Consider the following 20,365-nt stretch of genomic DNA (forward strand, 5'->3'; position numbering starts at 1 on the left):
GCTTATTTCCTTCGCATCTGAAGGGAAGGCGTTTCACAGGGCGGGCGCCACTACCGAGAAGGCCCTCTGCCTGGTTCCCTGTAGCTTTGCTTCTCGCAGGGAGGGAACCGCCAGAAGGCCCTTGGCGCTGGACCTCAGTGTCCGGGCAGAACGATGGGGGTGGAGACGCTCCTTCAGGTATACTGGACCAGGGCCGTTTAGGGCTTTAAAGCACCAACACTTTGAATTGTGCTTGGAAACATACAAAAGAAATCCATATCTTACAAGTTAATAATATAAACACTATAAAAACAACAACAAAACACTGACTTCCACCAGTCCCACAGCACCTCCTTTACCTCTCATTGCGTCTTCCTGTTTTCCTTATTATCTCTGTCCTAGCATCCAGATATAAATCCCTCTTTCTTATCCTTTCACTCCACAAGGTTATTCCAGACTCAGCCAGATTTCTGTCCTCGAACCTTGGCTTTTAAGGTATTCATTTAGGCACTCCCATTCCTTTTTCACTTCACTTTTTGCTTTTTGTCTTCTTATAGGTTGAGCGTTTTCAGGTTGCGTCCTGCGGCGACCCAGAAGTACCAGAAAGGGTTACTTCCGGGTTTCGCCGCTCGCGCATGTGCAGACATGCAAAATGACACCATGCGCATGCGCAGAAGCGGCGAATCACAACCCGCAGATGCGCAGACGCGGGTTGCGTTCTGCTCATGTTGCGAACGGGCCTCCAGAACGGATCCCGTTCGCAGCCAGAGGTACCACTGTACAAATAAACACAAATTAGTAAAAACATATCTGTATAATGAGATTCTCTGAATCTCCAGACTCACCCCCCACATTCCCTCCATGGGGTCTTATTTTAAGAATCTGCAAATGCATATTCATACATACTCCAATTATTATATCAAACCATATTTGCCGTAAAATTATTTACACTACAAGTGAATCAAAATCCTGCTCCTGTTTAATAAAGTTTTTATCCTCTTGGTTTCTGAGTTTTCCAGTCAGCTTTGCCATCAATTAAGTCTTTTAAATTTGTTGTTAGCTGCCCTGAGCCTGGTTTTCTGAACCGGGAAGGGCGGGGTATAAATAATAATAATCATCATCATCATCATCTCTGCATCGTCCATCAGCTTAGTTTGCCATTCTTCTCTGGTTGGGCTTTGTCTTCTTTCCAACTTTGGGCTAATAACATCCAGGCAGCTGTTGTTCCATACATGAAAAATCTTTTCTGCTCCTTTGGTATGTCGGCACCTGAAATTCCTAATAGATAAGCTTCTGGTTTCTTAACAAAGGTTATTTTTAACATATATATTTTTCATTTCATTGTATATCATCTCCCAGTCACCCATGTTCTGGCTACCATAAGGACTTAAGAAGAGCCTGCTGGATCGGGGCCAAAGGGGCCCCATCCTGCCCAACTGGCTGCCTATGGGGAAAACTGCAAGCAGGATCTAGAAACGCACCCCCCCCCCGAATATTGGTTTCAGAAACATTTATTGTCTCCGATGGCAGAGCAGAGGCGTCCTGGCTAGGGGCCCTGAGTCGCCCTCTCCTCCTCCACAAATTTGTCCCATCTTCCCTTAAAGCCATTGAGGTTAGTGACAGTCCTGTGGCAGGGAGTTCCGCAGTCGATCAGATGGCTGTCATGCCTGATCCGTGGGGCCACCGCCCCCCAGCAAATTAGGGTGTTGCGCTAGAAGTGACTTCAACCGCTACGGATCCGAGGTCCACGCGAAGAGCTAGGGATGCCCTTGGAAGGCCTGCCGGGATTGGGTGCGAATGAAGCGGGGGCAAGGGAGGAAGCCTGGATGGGCTGCTTCACCGCCCCCCCCCCCGTGCCCAGGCCTTGCCCAGGTGGGGGGCAGCTGAAGAGACGAGAGAGAGAGAGAGAGAGAGAGAGAGAGAGAGAGAGAGAGAGAGAGACGGGTCCTTTTCATTCGTGGCCCCTCTCTGTCCAGGGAAACCCGCCTTGCTTTCTCCCCACTCACTTTGTTTTTCAAAAATGTCGAATACATTTGATTTTAATTCCTGGTTTCTCTTGTCTGCTGCTCTGCATATTCCTGTGCTGCTGTAGTTAAATGATGATGATGATGTTTTGAGAGGTTTTAGTTTTTGTAAGCCGCCCTGAAAGCATTTGCTGGTGGGGTGCGCATGCATTTCACAGAAGATAAAAATAAAACACCCGTTCCACCCAGGGGAGAATTAACCGATGGGAGGAAGGAGAGGGAACTTCTCTAGGGGAGAAAGAGAGAGGAATATTTTTCACCACCCCCACAAAATGTCAGAAGTCAGGCTCTGTGCGCAGAGAGGCTGGGGCAACCCAGTCAGGTGGGCAGGGTGCAAATAGTAAAATTATTTGTATTTCTGCATTGCAGGGGGTGGACTAGATGACTCTCAGGGTCCCTTCTACAATTCTATGATATTATTATTATTATTATTATTATTATTATTATTATTATTATTACCTGTGCTGAGAGAGTGCTGGAACGCCCCTTGAATCACCTCTCTGAATTGTTCCACTGTCAGTTTCTGTTCCTGCAAGGCTTTGATTTCTATTTTCATTTTTTACAGCATCATGCATCATACATAGTGCTCTCTCTTATTAACCCTCCCACACCCCCCAAGGATCAGAAACTGACATGGGAGCAATTTAGAGAGGCCGTTCAAAGGGCAATTGACTTACTTATTTCATAAGAATCATACCCCCCTTGATCCTAAAAAAACCCCAACCCAACAACCCTCAAAGTGCTTTACAAAGAGAATACAAAAATTATCAGTAAAAACAACTCTTTAAAGATAAAATCAGTAATAAACCGAAAGCCAGTTGGAAAGTTGATGCCAGTTTTAAACACCTGGGTAGGCCTGTCTAAACAAGAAGATCTTTAGCCGGTGCCAGAAAGAGTGTGGCAAAGACGCAAGCCTGATCTCAACTGGCAGGGAGTTCCACAGGGCAGCTGCTGCCACACTGAAATAGCGCTTTCTTACAAATGTGGAACGGGTATTATGCAGTGCCAGTTCTGCAGATTGAAGCGGTCGATAGGCAAAATAATAATAATAATAATAATAATAATAATAATAATAATAAATTTTATTTATACCCCGCCCTCCCCGGCCAGAGCTGGGCTCAGGGTGGCTAACACCAATAAAATCACAGTAAAAACCATGATGGGGGGGACGACCAATTTAAAATACAGGTTAAAATGCAATTTAAAATGCAGCCTCATTTTAAAACTAGCCGATAAATCAAGACCATAAGGGGAGGGAAACATAAGGGTCAGACGGAGTCCAAACCAAAGGCCAGGCAGAACAGCTTTTTATATATAAGATGTAAAGCGATATTGTTAAGAGGGGACACACACCCGGGACGCAAGAAACCAGGCAGAACCTTCAAGGAGTTGCCTTCGCCAAGCAGAATGAGCCTGCCCGCTTATCCCTCGCCCCAGGAGTGCCAGCTTGGCAACTTGACCACGGATGCCTGGAGCCGTGGGTGCCATGCGGTGTGCGTGACCCTGGCACTGAAATCTGTGGGTGCCTGGGCCCTTCGTGGGCAGTTTTGTGGGTGCTCGGGCACCCAGGACCCCAGGAAGTTGGCACCACTGCCTCTTCGCCCAAGCTGGTTTGGACGACAACTCCCATCAGCCCTTGCCAGCGCAGTGAGGTGGGGGGAAGGTTGGGTGGGCATGAGAGGGGACCCAAATTGTTTCTGCAGGCGATTAAAACAAGCCTGTGATCTGTATGCACAGAAATGGAAAGGAGGCGAGGGATGGATTTTGAGATGAATGGTGAGATCAACGGCCAAAATAAGGGACCAGAATGAAGGAAAGTCGATGGAAGAATGGAAAATCCTACCGGACTATTTTAAAAAACTGCTCTAGCCAAATGAAATCGTGAGCAGGTCTTGAAGTATAAGCAATGAAAGGACAGGAAGAATATCAAGCAGTTTTGGGAAACAATATATAATGAAATGAAAAAATGTCCAGATATTCATTTAGGAAAACACCAGAAGGTTTTCTATTGGGAATAGTACCAGGAAGTAAAGACAAGAAGAGGAAGAAGACAAGACATTATATTTATATGCAACAGTAGCCACAAGGCTATTGATTGTGAAAAATTGGGAAAGTGGTATAATACAGATACTCCAAATTATTGGAGTATTACAAAACAATGGGAGAAATTGGAAGGATCTCAAAAGAGAAGATAGACAAGGACTGGAAGGTGTTTAAAGGATGCTTGCAAAATCATACTGAAAAATCAGAACGCCTATTAGAATAAACAAGTTCCGTTGTAAATACTGAAATACTAAATAAGACGGATAACAATGTGTAACATTGAAGAAGTAGAAAAGTTGGTTTAAAAGTGTGTGAAAGAAAGTAATTTTTTTTTAAATTATGTTTATTAAAATTTTCAAAAAAAAAATACAAAGGAAAACAGAAAAGAGAAAAAGAAAAAAAGAAAAAAGAAAAGAAAAAGAAAAACAGCAATTTAAAAAGTTTACCATAATTATATTCCATACCCAATTTCCTTGACTTCCCCACCCCTACCCTTCTTGTATTCCAATTCCAATTTTTAGCTCAGCAATTTTTATCCCCCCCACTTTACCTTATTTCCTCTAATTCAATTATCTTAAACAAATTTTAACTTCTAAACCTCTATCTTTATATTTCAAAACTTATTATTAACATACTTTCCCTAAATTCCTCCATCAATTTAATTAACCTATTTAAACTTAAAAATCCCAATCTTTATACACGAAACACTTATTTTTGATAATCTTTTGCTAAGGTTGGCCCCAAATCTCTCCCCAAATTCCCCATTTTTATGTTAGTGGCAAAAGCCAACTTAATTAAAACAGAATCATATTTTTACACCCTTTAAATTCCCGAAGCCCTCCCACCCCCTTTCCCGGTTTCGATCCTCAACCAAAGTCCATCAGTCCATCCAAAATCAGCCTGTTTTTGTTTTTTGGGGGGGACATCGTGAATGTTAGGATGGGAAGTCGAATTGTTAGGAGAAGTGTATAAACTGGATTTTGTGCTAAGTTTTTAAATCCAGTAACAATTTAAATGTGCAAAGCGAGAGAGGATGACCCTGGTCGTGAGGGGTGGCGCCACCAGACCCAGCGCAGGCACAACGCCCTCCTTTGCGTGGGGGCACTTGCCCCCCCCCAAGGGGCCCGCATGGCCCAGACTTCTCCCCCCGGCCCTTTGGGGATCCTGGCACTCACTCTGTTCTCTCTCTGTTTCCAGGCAAAGAAGAGAAGGAGGAAAACCACTACAACTCCCTCAAAATGGAGGCAAGTATTTTCCGCACAGCTGGGCTCTTTTTGGGGGGGGGGGAGCAGCTTCCAGGGCCCCCACGCTGGAGCATTGCTTGCTTAGAGTGTGAGTCCTGCTGCGCTCTCCCAGGGACTCCCCACCAGAGCCCGTGGCTGGGGACTAAGGGGGCTGCCCAATTCCCACCCCCCAACTCCTGATGTAGAGCATATACTCTTTAGCCGAAAACGGCTCATAGAAAGACCAGGAATAAAACAGTCCCGGTCTGAAAGGTGTGACACACAAGGAAAAACGGGATGAGGAGGGCAGAGGAAAACAACAGGCTCATGTTCCTGTACTTAAAGCGGCAGCTCTGATTTTGACTGGCTGGGGGGTACATATTTTTATTTTCCCCCTTCCGATAAAGGTAAAGGTACCCCTGCCCGTACGGGCCAGTCTTGACAGACTCTGGGGTTGTGCGCCCATCTCACTTAAGAGGCCAGGGGCCAGCGCTGTCCGCAGACACTTCCGGGTCACGTGGCCAGCGTGACAAGCTGCATCTGGCTAGCCAGCGCAGCACACGGAAACGCCGTTTACCTTCCCGCCAGTAAGCGGTCCCTATTTATCCACTTGCACCCGGGGGTGCTTTCGAACTGCTAGGTTGGCAGGCGCTGGGACCGAACGACGGGAGCGCACCCCGTCGCGGGGATTCGAACCGCCGACCTTTTGATCGGCAAGCCCTAGGCGCTGAGGCTTTTACCCACAGTGCCACCCGCGTCCCTGTACCCCTTCCGATAGAGCCCTATAAATTCAAAATTTTACCAATCTAAGCAATGCACTTCACTATACATAATTTTTATCACTATTAATAATTGTTAATGCTTTTGTATATACGTTTTGACAAAACTTTTTGCATGTATTCAGAAACGTTTGTCTGAGTCTTGTTTTATTTTTAATTTTTAATGTAATTGTTGCAAGTATTGGGGTCCAGTGTAAACCGAGATATATCTCGGTGCTGAACTGTGTGAAACCCGCCCTGTGGAACACCCTCCCACCAGATGTCAAAGAGAAAAACAACTACCAGACTTTTAGAAGACATCTGAAGGCAGCCCTCTTTAGGGAAGCTTTTAATGTTTGATGTATTACGGTATTTTAATATTTTGTTGGAAGCTGCCCAGAGTGGCTGGGGAAGCCCAGCCAGATGGGCGGGGTATAAATGATTAATAATAATAATAATAATAATAATAATAATAATAATAATAATAGAAATGGAATGAAAACGGCCTTGTCCCCCTAAAATAAAAGCAATGCTTTTCTGAAGGCCACTTTTTGGAAATAAATTGGAGTTCTTGTTATTAAATATACCAAGAAAAAAGCACTGTAAGTTTCAATAGTGGGAGTGGTCCCTCCTCGCAAATCAATAGTCAGTCGTAACAAAAACTAATCCATTCAAAAGTATTGACTATTGATTTGCGAGGAGGGACCACTGCCACTATTGAAACTTGCACTGGCCAGAGTTCTGGGTGTGGTTTTTTCCTGGAAATGGCAGAGGGCAGAGCGGGTCTGGCGCTCGGGGCATCGGCTGAGATGGCAACCCGGCCCAATGATCCGGCGATCCCTTCTGACTCTCCTCTCCCCGCGCAGGGATCCCGCGGCCGCCTGCGAGGAGGAGGCCTGGGCTGCGAGTCGAGCCTTCGCCCCCGGCCGATGCCGCGCTTGACCTTCCAGGCAGGGGACCCCTACTACATCAGCAAGAGGAAGCGGGACGAGTGGCTGGCGCGCTGGAAGCGGGAGGTGAGACTGGGCGCCCCGGGTCCCGGGGTGGAGGCGTCCTGGGTGGGCCCCCCCTCTGCCCCCCTCCCCACGGGTCCTCAGCTCTCCCTGGGGGCCTCTCTTGGCTCCTCCAGGGGGTCAGCGTGAATTCTGCCGCTTCTGCCTCCCAGGGTCACAAATAAGGTGGACCAAGTCTCCCCCCACACCCAATATTTCTCAGGGGTCTCAAGACGGGCTCTGGGGGTGTTGGCCTTGGGCTGGTTCTGGGGTTTTCCAAGATGCTATTGCGGGGGGTTATGCTTTCCAGGTGATGGCTTGCTCTGTCAGCCCCCCTTTGCAGAGAATGTGGGGTGTTCTGTCTGCAAGGGGGCAGCACAGAAAGATGCCTCATTCAGGTCATTGGTCCATCTTGATCAGTATTGTCTGCACTGATTGGCAGCCCTGCCTGGAGATGCTGCTGGCGGGGATTGACCTGGTTGCAGGACAGGTGTTTTCTAGCACTGAACTATGGCTCTTCCCCATAGCGCTTTCTGCCCCAGAGATGGGAGAGGGAGACATTGCCAGAGCAACCCATCCCTCTTGCCTGCACAGCGGACATCTAGGGGTCCACAGGGGAGCCATTTTTGTTCCACCCCCAAATTACAGTTCTCACAATCATCTAGTCCAACCTCGTGCATTTCAGGGGGTTGGACTAGATGACCATAGGGACCCTTTCCCTACTCTACGATTCTGTGATCCAGTTGTGTTTGGGGGAGGGAGGAAGAAGCCACGCTGCGCCTGCCCCAGAGAAGGTTGGGGCCTTGGCGGGGCTCTGCCTCTTGGTCCTGCCCCGGGCCAAGGCGGTGGTGCATTGGAGGACATGCAAGGCAGGAGTGAGTAGTGGTCGGAGCGGCTGCTTTGGGGTGGCAGCGGGAAAGGGTGGCCGTTGAGCAGAGCAGGGGGGTCAGTGCTGCCGGGTGCTTGGTGGGGGTTACTGAGAGGGGGGTCCCGTGTGTGTGCAGTGGACGGTGGGGGGGGGGGTCAAGAGTGGCAGTCTAGGCTGCCTCAGGGGCATTGCTGGGTCTCTCTGGCACTCCCCTTCCTCTCCTAGCCCAGAATGGGCTGCAGAACGTCTCCCATTGCACAGGATTCTAGAGTTGGAAGGGAACCCAAAGGTCCTGTAGTCTAACCCTCCACAATGTCGCTTTGCTGCTTGGGGAAATGTGGGGGGGTCTTCATTTTCCTAGCACACCCCCCTTTCCATTGTGTTCTCATTCCAAGGAGAAATGAGCAATATCTCTTGGCTCCCCAAATCCCTTTTCTGCCTTCTTCCCACCCTTGAGGGTCTTTCGTAGCCCCAGGGAGAGACTGGGGGTGCCGGCTGGGAGAATTTGAGGGTCTCTGCTCTCCCTCTGTGTGTCTAGGGCAAGAGGGGGGCTGGCCGTGTGCCTGGGGGGAAGCTGGATGCGGGGGGAGGAACTTGGCATCCTGGCTAGCTCAGCTTCCGCTGTTTAAAGAGGCAACTTTCTAGTCCTCAAGAGAGTCAGGAGCGGCTTGAAAGTGTAGAGAAGTCTCAGGCCTTCTTGGGGACGGAGCAGCTTCTCAGTTGACCAGGTTGGGGGGGGTCAGAGCCCTCCCTCTAATTAGCAGGATATAATTATGCAAATCATATGTAAGTCTTCATACTCTTACATAGCTTGCAGCATTCGGTTTTGCTTGGCACGTATCTTTTTTTTTTTAATGTGTGGTTATCTACTTATAGATTTCATTTCCTTGCCTAATATTCCCCCCCCCCTTCACCCGTCTGGTTTCTGAGGCAGCCGCTTACTCAGCCAGGCATTGAAGTGTCTCACAATTCCCCCCCCCCCAAAAAAAAGAAACTACGCTCAATCTTCTATGGGAATCTTGGGCCTGAGAGATCTGGGTGATTTTGGTCGGGCCGTCATGGCCTCCAGTGGCAGTGAGTTCCACTGTTTAGCCATGTGCTTGGTCAAGTGCACCCGGACCCCCCTTCCCTCTTGGTCCCCATCACCCCCCCAATCTTCTGCCTCTCCACAGCCTTCCACATGTTTGGGTCTGGCTCCCTGTAGGTCTGCCATGAGCAGAGCCCCCCCTGGTTTTCCTTCCCTCGTCCCATGACTTTGCCCGCTCCTGGGCACATCTGGCTGGGTGCGCGCACATGCCGCCCATCAAACGGTCTGGCGTTCAGAAAGGGGCACGGGTTCATAAGATGTGAGGTTGCGCGCTTGCAAAAATGCATCGCTGCAGATGTTCTGCAGATGCTTTGAACTGTGCAAAGACATAGGAAGGGCCCTGGCGGTGTTTGCAGGGGGGGGGGCAGAGGGTTCAGGCGATGGTGGGCTGCACTGGGACTCCCACACCCTATTTTCCTTCCGGGTTTAGGATCACTGTGGCCACTTCTGTTTTGTGTAACTTCCTGGCACTCCTAGACTCATAGAACTGGCAAGGACCCACAGCTCTTGGTTCAAATAATAATAATTAGGGAGTTAGAGAGGTGGCTTTTATCGCTAAGTCTTTGCAGCATCTCTGTGACCTAATGGCATCCTCCTTCCCAGCATGCTTTGCTGTGCCCTGGTACCCTGGTCTGGCTGCAAAGCATTATGGGTTGGCATCCTTGAGACTGGCGCAGCGTAGGACGTCCTGAGCAAGGAGGGGGCTGGGGCAGAAGGTGCTCCAAGACTGAATATTCGCATACCAACCCCCCTCCCTGCATTTATTATGGTTCATGCCAATAAAAAGGCACAGCCACGGAAAGAAGTTAGAAACAGACGTCAAGTAGCCGTTGGGCAAGGATGGCGCTCTTAATTCCCTGCGTAAGTCAAGAGGGAACCGAAAAGTTTCCAGTAGGTGTGTAAAAAGCCGGCGCAGAAGGCGCTTGCTGCGTCTCCAGTGGCAGGGAGTTCCACAGGACTAAAGGCTTGGCTTCTCAGGGAACAACCACCCACAGCGCTCCTGCAGATGATCTCAGGCTGGCCTGGGGCAAAAGGGCGAGGACCTCAGTCGCTCAGGCTTTGCTCCTGCCTTAGTTGAACTGGCACCTGCCTAGCTGCGCCCCCCATCCTCCTCCCCCCCCCGTGTGCCCCCCTCCTGTGCCTGCCTGTGGGGCAGGCGGCAGTCGCGTCCTCTTGCTGTGGCTCTGTGTGTGCTAACTCCCTCCTCTCCTTTACCTTTCTCCCACAGACTGATAACCCAGCGGCAGCTCAGCTCGACAAGGTTCGTGGCCCACCTTTGGGGTTTTGCGGGGAGGGGGGCGGCTTGTCTCATGTGGACCCCGTGCCGGGGCTTGTGGGTTTGCCGGGGGGGCTGTGGGTGTGCCCACGCCCTCCCCCTGCGTCTGCCCGCTGCCAGAGAGCGCCCCTTCCTCCCCACGCACAGGCACCCACTGTGCTCCTCCTGCAGGGATTGGGGCAAGGGTGGGGGCACCCTTTCGCTGCTGGCCCCTAACCCCCCCTTACAATCTCCTCTCTCTCCTCCTCCTCCTCCTCCTCGCACGCCCAGAACCTCTTTTGCCCCAGAGCTACGTCACCATTGCCCACGGGCACCAAGTTGGCACCTTGGAGCTGATTGTAGGCCCCCACCCCGCCCGCCAGGCAAGCCACCCTCTGGGGGTTGGGGTGCTTTGTAAAAATTATTACTATTATTTGTTGAATCTGTGAGTCGCTTTATCGGGCCCAGGGCAAGCCAGGGTGGCGTAAGACCCAGCGGTCGCCTTTAAATTGTGGGGGAACCCGTCCCTGCCCTGGGGAGAAGGAAATGGGGGTCTGAGAGGAGTGGAAATCCTGCGTCAAGATAACCCGACTCATTTCTCCAGCCGAGAGCTGAGAGGGCACTGAGGGGAGGCCTAGTGGGTAGAGCATCCGCCTGGCACCCCGATTCGGTCCGCAGTGGCAGCATCTGCAGGTGGAATATATTCTTGCCTGGAACCCTCTGCCCAGTCAGTCGGGACAGTGCCAAACCCTAAAACCCTGGAATTGTAGGGTTGGGTGGGACCCGAGGGTCATCTAGTCCAACCCCCCGTAACGCGGGAATCTCAACTCGGTGGATCCGTCCTGCCAGCATAAGGCAGCCTGCCACGGAGCTGGAAATCTTAGCCAGCAGTTGGATCTCCAGTTCCGTGATCTTACCCGGCCCTGCGCACTCCATTCCAGGAATGCCACCTGGGCTAGACGCTGCCTTATTTCCCTCCTGTTAGCTGCCTGCCCGAGCTGGCAGGCTGGAGCAGGTGAGTTGGGGCGATCACAGAACTGCAGAGCCGGAGGGGAACCCAAAGGCCACGTAGCCCAGCCTCCTGCAGTGCGGGAATCTCAGCTAAAATCAGCTGAATCAACGGCCTCTCCTTTTGCGCCTTCCCACCCCAAGGAATCAGTGGGGCTGTGTGGGGCTCAGGATCCTTGAGAGGGCACTGAGGCCTGCTGCTGACCTCACCCCACCCTGTTTCCCAATGCAAGGCTTCCTTCCTCCCCGATCCTCCGCCCGGCTACTTCCTGGAGTTTATCCCCCTTCTAAATATGTTGGGTGGATGAGCTGAAAGTGAGAGCGCAAAGGGAATTTTTTAAGATTTTAGACACTGGTGTTTCCTGCCCCTTCTGTCATCCCCTGGATTTTCAAGTTGGGCTGGTTCGAGACTCGCACCCGGCACCCTTCCTGGCCCAGGCAGGTGGTGCAAGCAGAAGAGGTCTTCTGCTGCTGACCAGGACCTTTGCTCCTGTTCATAGAATCCTAGTAGAGTTGGAAGGGACACCCCAGGGGTCATCTAGACCAACCCCCTGCTGGCGGGAAGCACAGCTCCCTGTGATGCCGCTGGGTGCAGGGAGAGGGGGAGGGCACCCTTGGGAGGAGCCCGGGGGCCTCTTTTTGCACCCATGCATCCCTTCCCGCCCCCCAGGGGTGCCTCAAAGGCTGTTGATAGGGAGAGGCCCAGGGAGGGGCAGAGGTCAGCCAGGGCAGGGCGAGGGGAGGGTGGGGGTGAGGGTGCTGCGCAGCTCTGCAGGGGGAGGCCCTTTGGGATAGTCCGGGGGGGGCACCTGTTGAGGGCAGGCCAGGGCTGGAGAAACATCTAGCAAAATACCCACTTGCTTCGTAGGGCATGAAGGGGGCACCCCAGAGATTTGCCAAGGTTCCACAAAAAAAGGCTCCCAGAATTAATGAAAAAAATCACATACATATATATACACAATAATAATAAAATAACAAAATCTCTAATAATAGAGATGAAGGAGATGTGGTTTATTCTTGTTTACATTTTGAATTAGATCTATAGAATCAGCCCCAAGCGTCTGGTCCAGCCCCACAACGCAGGGATCTCGGCCACATCATCCTTCCGGGGGGCTCTCACATCTTTCGAGTGCTCCGGTCTTAATCCTGTCCTGGGACAGGCCAGTTTTGGATGGGGAAAGGGGGGGGGAGCAGAGTTTGAGGCAGGAGATGGTGCCCCCCCCCCAGGACTCTGCTTTTTAAAATAACAAACTCTGGAGGCCTGAGTGGAGCAAGGGAGTGGAAATGGGGCCAAGAGGGGCATAGGGCTGGGGCGGCTGGTATCTCACGGGGCAAGGGCATGAACAACCCCCCCGAAAAAGGGGTCTCTTACAGCACAGGGGCAGAGGATGGTGCCCTGCAGTGATCTGGCAGTGCCAGGTCTTTCATCAGGGAGGGGCCCGGCTTGCGAGAGGATCTCTTAGGTTAGGGGTGCTTGTGCCACCGCTGGGGGGCTCTCCTGCCCCAACAGAAAATTGCCGCCATCTTCTCCTGGGGTTTTACATCCACGGGAGGCCCTTAAAGGAAGACTGGGTGGCTGTCTGGCAGGGATTCTTTAGCTGGCAGCGGGTTGGGCTGGATGACCTTCGGGGGTCCCTTCCAACTCTACAATTCTAGGCTTCCAAGTGGGCTAAGCTCTCCAGAAAAATCCCTCCCAGCCCTGCCTGCGCTCTGCACCTGCGACCCTCTGCATGCTCTGCGGCCATTCCTGCCCACCCCTTCCTGAAGGGGGGAGCCTCAGCTGCAAACACCCCCCTCCTCTCTTCTGCTTTCGCCGCCTCTACAAAGGATCCGAGGGGTCAGCTTGCGCCCGCACACTGCAGCAAAATGGCGGAAGCAGAGACCCCCTCCCCATGGCAGGCCTGCCGCAGAGCACCCACGGTGCCCCGCTGCCACCCACCCGTGCCCCCCCCCCCCGGGCATGCACTCGCACACAGCAGCCGCCCTGCCCTCCTCCTCCCCCTCCCTCCCCAAATCTCCTCCGTGTCCCTGCTCTTCGCGCTGCCTCACCGCTGGGTCTCCCTAGCAACAGGTCCCCTCCTGCTCGGCCCTGGTCTATTTATAGCCTGGCAGCCCTGGCTGCTGGCATGGCGGCAGGAAGAAGGAGCCAGAGCGGCAGGCACCTCCGCATCCAGATAACGCGGGGCCTGCGTGGCTCAGGCGCATCCCCTCACGAGGCAGCGGCGCCGAAGGGGCGGAGCAGGGGACCCCACAGTTGGAGAAGGGTCCCAGGGCTTCCTTAGTCTCACCCAGCACCAGAGGCAGGGCTCATGGGGTGAGGGAGGGCAGGGAACAGCCAGTGGGGGCAGAAAGGAGGAGCGTGCAGGGGGGCGACAGGCACTCCCCTGCACGGTTGCTCCTCTGCCGGTGAAAAAGCCAGGAGAATCACAGAATGGCAGAGTTGGAAGGGACACCCAGAGTCATCTAGTCTGACCCCCCTGCCACGCAGGAATTGCAGCCAAAGAGGGTTTGCGCCTTGGCCAGGCCTGGTTCTTCATCCCCCTTGCCCAGGTCTTTCTCCTGCATGGCAGGCGGTCCCTTTCCTCATCCCTTCTGGGGCCTGCAGGTGCTCTAACCACTGGGGCGCATGGCCCTTCTGCTCTCCCCCACCATTGTGCGTGGGCTTTCCTTCAGGAGGCTTGGGAGGGCACACATGGAAAAGGCTGCCCAGTTTGTGCCCCTGGCATTAAAAGGAGGCTCTGTTCAACCGAAAGCCGCATAGATTGGACAGCGGCAGGGACAGTAAGGAGTTAATGTACAGAGGTCAGGGAGGTCTGTACTGGTGACTGGGGGGGGGGGTCACTCTGCTTTGGTCTGCAGGCCAGAGGTGCTCTGCTACTTTCCCACGCGAAACTTCCTGGCATCTGTGGCTAAAGCGGCCTTCCCCTGACTTGCTAGATTTCAGTGTGCTGGGAGATATGAGACGGAGGAGCATTTGAACCCAGGGTGCTCCTTCTGAAGTGGCCGAGGACAGGAGAAGTCACGGCCGTCTATCGCTGGACCTTGGTAAAATGACCGAGGGCATGGATGGAGCAGGAATTCCTGGCAAGTTGGAAGTGGGAGGCCGGTCAGCATTCTGGGCTGGCCTCTCTGGGCTTGAGGGACGGCCAGAGGCGTCTCTGGAGGGTCTGGGGATTTGGGGGTCTTGCCCTGCAGCACGTCTCCTGCCACATGATATTGGGGGGGGCACAGAATGCGCTGGAATGGGAAAGGCAGAAGTACCCCTTCCTTCAAAAGAGACACAAAACTTTGCATTCCTGAGTGTGCTAAAACTATCCACTATTCAAAGGGCTGAGGGAGGCAGCTGCATTTTAAAATCACAGTTCTTTTTTTTAGGGGGGGGGCCTCTGTAGAGGCAGCAGTGGCTGTTCAGGATTTGGGGAAGGGGACGGAACCTGGGTCGTTCTGCATGCCAAGCAAGTGTCTAGCCCCTCCCCAGCGCTCTGTCCCTGCTCCCGCCCCCCACCCCCCAGGAATGGGATCCTCTTGGCTCCCCCCCCCTCCCCATGGAATGAGGTGGGCAAGCTGCAACAGAATCTGCCCTGAAGGGAGAAGCAAAAAGAGCGCACTTTGCAGACTCCCTTTGTGGGGTGTTTTGTGGGGGGGGGGAGCACCCTGGGGACAGAGACGCATGTGGGGGGGGGCGGTTCTGGGGCTGCCTCTTGCTTGCCGCCACTTGCCGCCTTCAGACAGGAGCTGGCTCTCCGCGCAGCCACCAGGTAACAGAGGTTTTCAGAGGCAAAGGCGACGGCCTCGGGTGCAAGGGGACAGATTCCTGCAGGAGGGGGCTACAAAATTGTAAGTGGGGAGGGTCATCCAGTCCAACCCCCTGCCAGACTTCAGGTTCCCAGCCAGACACCCGAGGGCCTGGAAACGGCAGGAGGGGAGAAGGATTTGGGGTTCAGGTCCCACTGGCCACTGCGGGGACAGGGTGCTGGACCAGACAGGCTCCTTTGGGCCTCATCCAGCCGTCTCTTATGTTCCTGGGAATCAATGTGCAGAGTGTGCCCGCCAGGGGAACCCCTGGACTCTGGGGCCAAGGGGCTCCATGCTGGCTCCCTGCTCCTTTGCCAGCCTTGCCCACTGGCTGCACCTCTGCCTGTTTCAGTGGGGTCACTTCTGTGGCCAAACCCTGTCTCCCTCTTGGGGTCCTGCCATCCAGCAGCGCCTCTCCTAACCGGATGCCCTCCAGATTCTGTGACAACTTAAGACACCACAGCTGTGTTGTGGTCTGAAACATCTGGCGGGGGGCACCAGGTTGGGTTGCCAAGGGAATCTCAGGCCAAGATATGGTAATGGTCAGGAGTCATATCCTGGACTAAGGCCAGGGTGGCGTTTCATAGCCAACAGAGCTGCTGGATTTGCCTAGAATGTGTCTCTGTTGGGGGGGGAGGCTTTGTAAACTGGCCCCCAGATTGACTTTCCTTATTGTTGGCAGGGTTTTGGGTTGTGCTGTGAGTGTGCCAGTTGCATTTTAGGATCAGGTGGGCAAACCTCTCTGGTCTGGGTTATAGGGACGCTGCCCTTTTGCCTTTCCTTGATACTCCTGGACTGAGTCCAGCTCCTGCTCAGGACTGAGTCCTGCTCAGTTGACCCATTGAAGTCAATGGGCCTGGCAAACTGAATTCTGGTGGGTCTGCTGAATGGGATTCAATTTCTCAGTTTTGCAGATAGCCCCACACTTTTAACCTTGGTTCTTTTTAATAATATATCCTGTAGCTGCCAGTCCTGCATGTTCTGTTTTCGATTGCATCCTTTGTATATGTTGTTGTTGTTAATAATAATAATAATAATAATAATAATAATTAGAGTCTATATTTGGCTGTACGCCACTTCAGAGTTTTTTTGAGACACTTTAAAATAATTGAAAGAGATAATTGTACCCATCTCCTGTTGCTCCCTCTCTTAAATGCTGCCGTGTGAACTCCCCCCTTGTTGCAATGTGGGTACAGACGGGGGGGGGGGCTATACGTGCAGGTGGGGGTCCAGAGAACAGCATGTTGACTTTTTTGGATGGGGAGCTTTAAGGCTGCAAGGGAGAAAGCCTGCTTGAGGGGGCCCGATCCGCCTGCCACCAGCGGGCAGGGCCTCCCCATTCCAGAGAGCCCCGACGATGGCAGAATGGTAGGCTTGGCAGGGGCTCCAAGGGTCATCTAGTCCAACCCCGGGCTCTTGGTCAGTGAAATCAACCGGGTCTGATTTCGAGTGCCATTGAGTGCGAGGGAAGAGAGGCCTCTGTGCGTGTGAATGATGGTTGCAGAGTTGTGGCTCCGTCGTCGTCGTGTCGGTTCGGGACTCCGCGCATCCTTCCCAGTCGTGGGAACCCCCCCCCCCCGGATCTGCTGCTTCTGGGTCGGCACATGGCCCCCTCGGAGCAACTCCCTGACAACTGCGATGCGGCCCCTCCCAGGCACGGACTTCGCTTGCAGGGCGGGGGGTGGGCTGGGGGTCCCGCCCGCGAGCTGACACGTGTTCCGAGCGGCATCTTTGAGAGTGGGGGGCATCTCTTGGAGAGCGTCTGTCCCGACACGTGTTCCAGGGCAGCTTCCGAGGAAGAAAGTTAAGGTTTGTGGCTTCCCCAAAGTCCCCGGGAGGGTCGGATCCAGATTTGGCCAAGCAGCGCAGAAGCGCAAGCCGCCGACGGGGTTCCGTGACCCCTTTCCGGGGGCTGGGGGGTTCTAGTGCCCCGGCTGCAAAAAAAAGAGAGAGACCCCCATTTATTTCTCAATGAAACCCCGCGCAAACGGTGCGCGCCCCCTTCCTGTCTTCTGGAGGCGCGCAAGAAGCCAGGATCGCTGCCCCTGCGCGCCAATAGGGTCGGGGGCGGCTCCGGTCTCGGGCTGACGTGGGAGACACCGCGTTGCTCCTCTACGTGCGCGCTTTTTCTTTGGCGGGGGGGGGGGGGGATAGCGCCTCGTTGCATTTTCAGTCGGAGCAGACGACCCCCCCCCGAGATATTAGGAAGCCCCGCGCGATCCCGAGTCGGGCGTGTGAACGTGCCCGGGCCGGAATCCGGATCGGGAAGCGGGAAAGCGGTGCTCGACCTCTCCCCCCCCCCCCAGCAAAAAAACAGCAACCACGGAGGTCTCTTTGCAACTTTGGGGACCCCCCCCCCATCTGTTCTCTGCAGTCGTGCAATTGCAGAGGCGCCCCCCCCCGCCAGACCAGCCTTGCAAACCCGACAAGCGCCCCCCCCCGCACCTTTCTCTCTCGCTTTCTCCCCCCCCCCCCGTTTCCATCGCTCGCGGCCAACCAGGAGCGGCGGCCCGCGTCACGTGTCCCGGAGTTTCCCAGACAAAGAACATTGGCGGCGCGGCCCCCTCCCCCCCCGCGCCCCCTCCCCGCCCCCAAAGCCCGCCCGCCCCTCCTCCGCCCGCCCCCGCCCCCTCGGCGGCACCGCGGATGCTGCAGCGGCGGGACATGCGGGCAGGTACGGAGGGGCGCCGGGGCGTCCGCGGGGGGGGGGGGTCGGCCGCTTTGCACCCCCAGATCCCCCCCAGCAAATTTGCACGGAGGGCACGCGCGCGATCGGGGGGGGTGTTGTTTTTCTTCCCCCTCCACTCCATGCGGGGGGGTCTGTGCGTGCAGAAGGCGGTGGCGAGGGAGCCCCCCCTCCAGGGATCGATTTGCAAAGAGAAGGGACGGGGCGGGGGGAGAGTAAAGGAAAGGAAGAAGAGTAACTTGCCCTTTTGCAAAGGTGGACCCCCCCCTCCCTAATTCGCCAGAGGCGGGACAGCGGGGCTGGGGGGGGGGAGGCTCCCGCCTGAAAAGTTTTGCTCTTGTTTGGGGGCGAGGGGGGATTATCTCTCGCCCCCTCCCCTTTGCTGTGCTCTCAGTAGAAGTTTTGGGGAGGGGGTCGTGCGGGGGCTGCCCCCCAAGCTCCCTCGGGCCCCCCATTCAGGGTGGGGGGCGCAGGATGGGCCCTTCCGCGCTGCAGCTGTCAGCCCTCCCTTTTGCCCCTGTCCGCCCCGCACTTCTCCAGACAGTGCATCCCCCCCCCCCAAAATCCCATGCCTGGCCTGGTCCCTGCCTGGGGGGGAGGAGAGAGCAAGTGGACCCCCCACCCCGTTTCCCAGGCAAGCAACCTCTGAGCATCCTCCTGCCTCCGAGATGTTTGTCCCGAAGCAGAAGTTTTTTTTGGGGGGGGTAGAAGAGGAAGGAAGCTGGGGGGGCTGCAGGCGGAGGTGGAAGGCGGGCGGGTTGAGTAGGCGGGGGGAGAACAAAGCACCCCTTTCTCAACAGCCCCCCCCCAAGGAAGAGGGGGCTGGGGGCAGCATGCAGCTGGCTCAGAGATTGGCCCCTTTTGGGGGGGGGCAGAAGCTGGACTCTGCACAGCTGGTGCCCAGGAGAGAAAAGTGAGCAGAACTTGGCCAAGTCTGGACCAGAATTCGAATCCAGAGCTGGCTTTTCCCATTCGGTCCCTTTAAATCTTTAGAAGGAATTTGTCCAGCAAGGTTGCCCTTTCCTCCTCCTCCTGGTTCAGACTCGATTCTGTTCAACTGAGAAAGCCATTTTGTTCCTCCCCCCGGCTGGGTTTTGCTTCCCAAGAGTTTGCCAAACATCACGGCTCGGCCTCCTTCCTGCTCCTGCTCCGTCCGGCTGGGGGGCTTCCTCTTCTCCCCCCTGAAGCCCCCTTTCCTTGCCCACCAATCTGGGTTGCAACTCCGGCCCCCCAGAGGTTCCCAGACACTTTTTAAAGTTTAGTTTATCCAGTGCCACTTTTTCTCGGAGCCCAAAGCAGCCGGCAGAGAGAGACGGACGTTTGCTAAACGGCACATTTTGTTGCTAAACGTGTAAATAAATCCAGACAAGATAAAGATCGAGATGCGGGATAAATTCCACATTGCAATGAATAAAACTTGTGATCGTCGTGAGTTCGCCATCTCTTGTGTGTCTTCCCGGGAAATGCAGACCCCAACTTGGGGGACTTCAGAAGAGGATTGGAGAAATTCATGGAGGAGGCGAGGGCTTTGGGTGGAAATTTGCAGATTTTTATATAGGGGTATCTTTCCTATAAAAGAAACCATTTTTATTGGCTTTTAAATGAATACAACAACCGTTAAACACTTATTGAGCAGTAGTATTTGAGCAAGATGCTGATTGCATGGGCCACTGGCCTGATCCTGCAGAGATCTTCTCATGAGAGCTTCACTCTCTGAGCAGTTTCCCTGGAAAGCAGAGCTGTGTGTGTCCCCCCTTCCCCCCCCCCACCCCGGACCCCTCACTAGTTGGGTGGGCCATAGTGGGTCTGGGTCTTAGTTTGGTCTCTGTGCTTTTAGGAGCCTTTGGAAGGAAGCAGTAAGTTCAGCCTGCAAGTCTGTTTGCTTGCAGGGTAGAGGGGCAGGCGAATCCCGGAACTCAGAGCCCACCCCCCAGATTCTGAGTGCGCCCCCCAACGCCACACAGAGCCCGTGTCGCCTTCCTGTGGGTTAGCCAGGGCAAGGTGGGTGAGGGACCTCGTGAGCAAGAGCTAGGAAGACTCCGTGAGTCGGTGGCCTGGCTTAAAACATCCGAGGGGCCACTGACATGGGGGGGGGAGCCATCTGGGGGGGACAGGGCTCCTTCCTGACACCCAGAAAGACCATTGGCTGTGCTCTGAGCATCACGCCCCCCCCCCGTTGAGTCCTCCTGGGTAAGGGTATTCTGGGTCCTTGGCATGCGGAGATCATTTCTGGGACGAGGACAGGAGCTCTTCCCCCCCCCCCCGGCAATTGCTTTCCCTTGTGCAAATGGCCAGCAGATAGGAGCATTGTGGGGGGGGGGAGCATGCAGCTCCTGCCCCCCTTTATGGGCTGCCCAGGTGCGCCAAGTCTTCCTCTTTAAGTCAGGGGACGGTTGGTTTTATGGGGTGCTACTGGAAGCGTGTATTTTCACCCCTCTTGCTTTTTTGGGGGGGGTCTGCTCAGTGTTAGAAACTGGGGTAAGAATGCTAGGAGCCATGTGGCTCCTGGGACCTCGGTTGTGGGCGCCAAAACAAAACGTCTAGGCAGACCTGGCAGCAAGAAATAAAAATTGCTGCCCAGTAAATGGGGAGGGGTCTACAAGGTAGCCTGGCAGCAGGACACAGGTCTTTTGCTACCACTCTATCC

The 20,365-nt window shown here is 54.2% G+C and overlaps 1 protein-coding gene across 2 annotated transcripts in view; it reads left to right on the forward strand.

Annotated features, from left to right (window-relative positions):
• Positions 1 to 20,365, forward strand: part of DNMT3A (DNA methyltransferase 3 alpha) — an 86,304-nt gene that overhangs the window by 39,104 nt on the left and 26,835 nt on the right. For both annotated transcript variants that reach the window (XM_053383853.1, XM_053383854.1), the window contains exons 5-7: positions 5,244 to 5,290; positions 6,894 to 7,043; positions 10,203 to 10,235. In XM_053383853.1, the coding sequence (XP_053239828.1) occupies positions 5,244 to 5,290; positions 6,894 to 7,043; positions 10,203 to 10,235 (230 nt within the window). The remainder of the gene's footprint in view (positions 1 to 5,243; positions 5,291 to 6,893; positions 7,044 to 10,202; positions 10,236 to 20,365) is intronic.

This window comes from Podarcis raffonei, chromosome 3 (genome assembly GCF_027172205.1).
Source record: "Podarcis raffonei isolate rPodRaf1 chromosome 3, rPodRaf1.pri, whole genome shotgun sequence".
NCBI lineage: Eukaryota > Metazoa > Chordata > Lepidosauria > Squamata > Lacertidae > Podarcis > Podarcis raffonei.